Below are 6,346 nucleotides of genomic sequence, written 5' to 3' on the forward strand. Positions count from 1 at the left end.
TGGACCAATAGACCTATTAATTTAGTCTTTTTTCGATTTGTCATTTTAATGTTGGCAATGGTTCCTCTTTGTAATATTTCGACGGCTTTTGGTGGAACGGAAGGTTAGGTTTAGGAAAAAAGAAGAAGAACAAGTCACGAGGTTGATGAACATTTTCTGAGTCGTGGTATCTTCAAGGGAAAAGAGGGTGGTGTCTGAGGCATCCAGGGTTAAATCAAAATGCCAGGGGGCCACAACAGTGGCCCCAAACACATGACCACCAACTTGGGCAGATCCCCATGTAAGCAAAATTTTCCATTGGGTCTTGACAAGATCATGAACAAAAATCAGGTACTCAGCCCACAGATTTGGGTATGTCAGTGGATGGATGGTATATTGAAATCAACGATCAGACAATGATGGCATCGATTTAGTCAAGTATTGTTGTTGATGTTTAAGCTGACATGAGTAAGTGTCAGATTCAACAGTTGTCAAATGTTTGGTATGCTTTCACTTGATTCAAGAGGCAGGAGCATCAAGAAGAAATTTGCCCTTGCGCATGCACAAGCTGTGCTGCTCGTTAAGTGGAGAAGCTCAGAGATCTTTCTTCTCTCCTTTGGGAGAAAGGAGTTGGATCTCTCGTAATTCATTTCAAGGAGAAATATTTTCCGATTGGAATGCTTTTGCCACGCCAACAACTGTCCAATCCAAATTGTCATAATCAAAGGCAAGGAAATCAATGCTTTGTCTCCTGCTTTCTTGGTTGCCACATAGACAAGTGGGTCTCCAAATTATGTTTTAATTCTTGATTCCATTTCATTACATGATCCACTGCATTCTGACATTATTCCCTCTTATCATACCAAACATACAAATAATTGAACCAGATAGTCGAGACTAACTGCTGTATCATGATAACGTTTGGTGGCCTCTGCCTCTGCCTCTGTCGGCCATTGCAGGGAAACAGAAGGGCCATTGGACCAAACAGCAGATGAGCAGGAAAATTTTGGGTCAATGTGTTATGATATGCGTTCATTTCCTTTGTGCTGGTGCATGAGAGGGGTCCAAAAGCAACAGCAACAAATAAAACAGCTACATTTTTCTCTACAATTTCCTATACAAACCCACCATTGATTCACTAGCTGGAATACTTTTCACTCAAAAAACAATGAAGAATAAAGGTCTGTCAACGAGTTGCATTTGTATTTTCTAGTTCTTAAGAAAACTTCATGATCGCTGTATCAAGAGGAAGACTCGTGTTCCAAAAGACCAAGCACCCGCCTGCTCTTTGGTCTTGCAAACACCATGTATCGTGGGTTGAGTTTTATTCAAGCTGAGAACTTCAAAAAGATCATACACAATCCCCTGGAAGCAAATTCACCTTATCATCTCGAGAGCATTTGGCCAGATCCTAAGGGTGGTTGCTTCATCATGAATGGACTGCCTTGTGTTCATCGATTAATTGCGGGCTTGCTTGAAGATCTGTTCAAAGAGTTATTATATCCATTAACCGATTTACAAATAGAGCAAAACAAAGTTAGCCGTTTGCCAACTTAAGCATCACAAGGCATAACCAGTGTTCGTATAGTAATCTAGTTACACGCTATAACGACCTATCTAAAACTTTAAGTAATCTAGCCTTCTGTATGTGACAAGTCAAAAGACAACTCATGACATAGCAGCCTGGCCTTCGCTGTTAGGCTCAGAGTAGGCGTGACGGTTGACGCCATCTTAACTAGATCATTATTTGGTTCTGCAGAACACAAAAGATAGCTATACTAAGTAAGATGTCCTCAAGTGAGGATTATGTCAAGTCATCATCCTTGACTTCCAATTATGCTTACATCATACTGCAGAATGCCTTGACCTCTCCAATACCATTCTTCATGAGCACATGCTGGTCTATCAATGTACAAGTAGGTTCTAATTGTAAACAGATGCAAGTCTAAGTGACAAATGATTCCGAAGCAGATCAGCAATCATCAAATATTAAGAGAAGTGGAAAACAAATATGCACAGTCCAACAGCTCACCTCTTCTTGATTTGTGGGATGGTTGATTGAAATTGGTATGCCCTCCATGACTAGACTTAAGTTTTCCTTGTTCTCCCTTCTTCCTTGATATTGAGGAGCTCAGAGAGCCTTCGACTAACAAAAACAAGAGAACTGAGTTAGGGAATAAATCAGAGAAAGGAAGACTTCTTTAGATTATACGAAAAATCTTGTCGAGGCCAACTCAACATGTCAAATTAAAACGAGAGACTTTAACATTTTGCATATTCTACAGACACTACAATGGTTATATGTGGCGGGCATAGTACAGATAGTTCGTCAAGCCCTATCATATACCCCACATGAACTCGTCTTCCTTTTCTTATCAGTAGAGCAAATGAACTCTTGTTCTGCCGCAAATGAGATCTGTATTTATAATTATACATCCAGCCAAGTGATGTAGTTATACATATCCAAGTAAATTTGATGCTTCATAGTCCTTGTAGAAAATGATGATCCTCAATATATTTTGCCCATATATTCACAAGTATTAAGAAAGGCAATTCTGCTTCAAATGCATCACGTTCCTCATGTCATTGATGAAAGATTGTCTTGTAGCTATCCCAAAATAGAGTTACATGCTCATCTCTTCTCCTTTCAACCCGTTCTCCTTCTTTGCTTTCTTGTAAATGAGACCATAATATAATACCCAGAAAAAGCTGAAACATATTTTAATCTCAATGCTGTCATCTAATGATTGCATAGTTATTGACCTTCTTTTCTTTGTTTTATATGTCATATTAACATTGAAATAAAGAATCAGATGACTTTTTTAATATTGTCCAAAACATGCAATTCAAGTTAGTAGGCAGAAATTTCCGTAATATTCTATGGACACTTCAACTACACAAACCATGAAACAGATGACAAATGGCGCTGGTTGATAACATGGTGGCATTTCTTGTGAGACACAGAAATGCAGAAACTACAGAACGTAGAAAAGTGCAGCACCATGGAAAAAACCGTCAAAACATTTGCAAATACAATGGCGTGGAATTTTCTCTGCACTGTGTTTCAGGTAGAGAAATGAGCCAAAGCATTTGTGACTGTGTTTTCGATATTTCAAATAGTACATCTAACTACGAAAAACAACCATTCTGCTGTGATCCTCTTCAAGTGATCCAACTTGTGGAATTATGTTACAAGTTACACAAATTAAACATGTGCAAATTCCGATACCTTGCCACTCCCAGACCACTTTTGATTCACCCTTAACCAGCTTTGGATATCTATCTATGCGAGAATCTTCCTGGACCAACTCTTCAAGCTGCCACACAAATGGATATTAATACAGACAACTCTTTTCTTTTTGCTGGAAAATGAACAAGGGGAATTAGAAAAAACATGCTATCAATAAATGCCAGAGCACACATGTGTCATTAAAATGTTATCTGTCCAGAATTGGGGGTGTACGAACCTTCTTCCACAGGACACCATCTTTCCTTTCTTTCGGTAAGAGAAGGTGATCTCGTAGCCTAGCAGCAACTACCCATGGCTCAGTTTCGCCATTACCCTTCTTTGATGTCAAGGCATTCTCCTCGAGTATGTCACAAACCTATTGGTAAGATTGCAATCAATGGTCAGACATGAAGTTGCAAGTAAAATGGAAGAACAGTACGAGACTATTAAATAGCTTATATAGCCCATCAAGCTCAGCCACTAGACCAATGTTTGTAAATCATTCTATAGAGTCATCTCTCTCTATGTTCATGATGGACGGAAAAAATATAAGATCAAGGCCCTAATCATCTCAAGAACAGGCAGTCAAAGTCTTCATTTAAGTTAAGTGCCTGAAAAATACATCTTATGAGGCAAAAAGGTGCAGATTAAAAGATGGGACATGCATTCCAGATTTAAGCAGGTTCTCCACGAGGACAACTGGACAGGAGAACTAATATGGCGGAGACAGCTATAATGAGTATAAAGCATGGGTTGACTCCAATGAATGAAATTACAGTTATGTCTTATCTTTGCTTTTAGTTATCTCCAATGAACTAAGTACTTTTTAATAATCAGCCAGATATATCCCTTGACTACCTGATGGTAAAGCTCTTCCACTCTAGTTGACAAATGCCATCTGCGACGGACTTTCCAGAATAGCATTGCAGAAGCCACGAGCTGTATACCTTAATACAGTCAACAAGCTTTGGTAGTATAGATGGTAAAACATAAACAGTGAGATCTGCCCAAGAATATAATACCAGCAAAGAAACTGGCACAACCAATAACACATGCTTGAAGATCCATTGACGGATTCGGCAGGTGTATGGCTTGAAAAGTTCTGCTACTGAGTCTGGACACTTCAGCTCTTTCATCCTGCTCAAAAGTACTGAAGCATAAATGCACGTCCTCACTACATCTTCACCTGACTTTTCAATTAATGCAAACAACATACCCAGAAAAACCTGTCCTGCTCTCCATTATTTTTCCAGCAATTTCTACTGCCTTCTGTTTTGTATAAATGAAAATAGCAGTGTCCCAGCCAAAGTTCTTCATCAGTGGGTGTCCGTCCAAATCATTCAATATCTCTTCAGCTGGAACCTGACAATACTTAGTTAGTTGTTTAAGCAAACAAGTAATCTGTAACTTTATTTAAACGCAAAGAGACATAAAATGAGTATGTAATTGTTCCAAAGTGACAGAGGAAGAGATAAGCAGCAAGAACATACCCAAGCTGTCCCAGTCCCATAGCAGAGAAGCTGAGCATTCGCTGCACAAAGACGGTTTTCAACCCATTCTGACTGAAATCACGATGATAGATTGCACGATCCGCGTCAAGATATTACATCCAACAAAAACGACACAATGAGTACAGTAGAATCAATGAGACTCATAGCATACAAGTTTCCTGGCTGTTTCATTTATATCTCCATCTTCCACACATGACCTCCCAAGCTTTCTGTATCCACGAGGACAATCCAGTTTGCCCTGATGGCATTCTCCATGACTTGGACAAGGCTCACAATCATCTGTAGTCATGAGAGTTAATGACAATACTGCCGATGTAAGCACTACAATGTAATTTATAGCCACGTAATTTAAACACAAAAATGCGAAAGAAAACTGCTACTGGAAGGTTCCGCCAGAAAGAGTTTGGGTATAAATCATTTAGTCTTTGCATAATGAAAAACTGAAACGTCTTCAAGAAAAGAACGTCAAAATGCCAATGCACAACATGTCAGTACGATTTTGCCCAAGAAAGACACCTTCAGTTTTCCGACATGGAAGGGAACACAAACACCAAGCGGGCCAACAGTTAGATGATCAACACTTACCCATGTAAGAGCAGCTACCTGATCTAGCTAAAGATTCTACCTTGTGCTTGCCAAAAAGAAATTACATCATATGACAGCGATCTCGAACTCAAGCGGCCATTTAGACTTACAATCCAGCCAAAAGTGCGCTTCTCATCGCAGCTTAATGACACAATTAACAAAAACAAAGAACGCAAGCGCGACGACAAACGGACCCACGAACCAGGCACCGAAAGCACAGGACTAGAGAAACCCATCAACATTGAAAAGGAAGGAACCTGCGAATGCATCGAGAGGGTCGATATCGCTGTCGCAGAAGGGCTTCGTCTGGGGGCGGAGGAAGTTGGCGAAGAAGTTGCAGGTGACGGCGACTGAAGAAGCGATGGCGAGCACAATCACGAGCCTCAGCAGCTCCTGCTTCGACGGGAACAAGAATTGCGGCGGCTCCAGTGCGATCGGCGATCTCCGGGATGAAGGACGAGGAGAAGGAGAGGAGATTTTGGGTTTTGGGCGCTTCTTTGGCGTGGACGACATTTTTCTTTTCTGCATCCAAATGTCGAAGCTTGGAAATGCAGTTTGCTCTTGTTCGGCTGTTTGGTGGGACAAAACAAAAGGGTCGCGCTATTTCCATACTTATTTTGATTATTATTTTTTTCAATTAACGGACGGAAATACCATTCTTTCTTTTCAATTTATTATTTTTTATCATCGTAATCAATATAACTGCCTTTATTTATATTTTCTCTCTTAAATTATTAATTTCGCAATATAACTGCCTTCATTTACATTTTTCTTTTCTGCATCCAAATGTCGAAGCTTGGAAATGCAGTTTGCTCTTGTTCGGTTGTTTGGTGGGACAAAACAAAGGATCGCGCTATTTTCATACTCATTTTGGCTAATGTTTTTTCAATTAACGGACCGAAATACCATTCTTTCTTTTCAATTTATTTTTTTTATCGTCGTAATCAATATAACTGCCTTTATTTATATTTTCTCTCTTAAATTATTAATTTCGCAATATAAATATCAAATTACACTCAATAAAATATTATCTTATCATACA

At 39.4% G+C, this 6,346-nt stretch overlaps 1 protein-coding gene across 4 annotated transcripts; it reads right to left on the reverse strand.

Annotated features, from left to right (window-relative positions):
* Nucleotides 1-983: 983 nt before the first annotated feature.
* On the reverse strand, nt 984-5,852 carry LOC115743200. 4 transcript variants are annotated; one of them, XM_048276421.1, is made up of 11 exons: nt 5,562-5,852; nt 4,871-4,998; nt 4,699-4,770; nt 4,425-4,570; nt 4,231-4,358; nt 4,067-4,155; nt 3,447-3,584; nt 3,209-3,296; nt 2,012-2,125; nt 1,584-1,732; nt 984-1,461 (listed from the first exon to the last, which is right to left on the reverse strand). In XM_048276421.1, exons 1-10 carry the CDS (start codon nt 5,830-5,832, stop codon nt 1,614-1,616), a joined length of 1,293 nt encoding a protein of 430 aa, XP_048132378.1. In that variant the 5' UTR covers nt 5,833-5,852; the 3' UTR covers nt 984-1,461; nt 1,584-1,613. The 4 variants fall into 4 exon arrangements, with proteins under 4 accessions (XP_048132378.1, XP_030533765.1, XP_048132380.1 ...); XM_030677905.2 differs by having other exon boundaries at nt 4,067-4,147; nt 4,231-4,345; nt 5,562-5,849; XM_048276422.1 differs by lacking the exon at nt 984-1,461 and adding an exon at nt 1,824-1,902 and having other exon boundaries at nt 1,591-1,732; nt 5,562-5,851.
* Between the last annotated feature and the right edge of the window lie 494 nt (nt 5,853-6,346).

The sequence above is a fragment of the Rhodamnia argentea genome, chromosome 3 (assembly GCF_020921035.1).
Source record: "Rhodamnia argentea isolate NSW1041297 chromosome 3, ASM2092103v1, whole genome shotgun sequence".
NCBI lineage: Eukaryota > Viridiplantae > Streptophyta > Magnoliopsida > Myrtales > Myrtaceae > Rhodamnia > Rhodamnia argentea.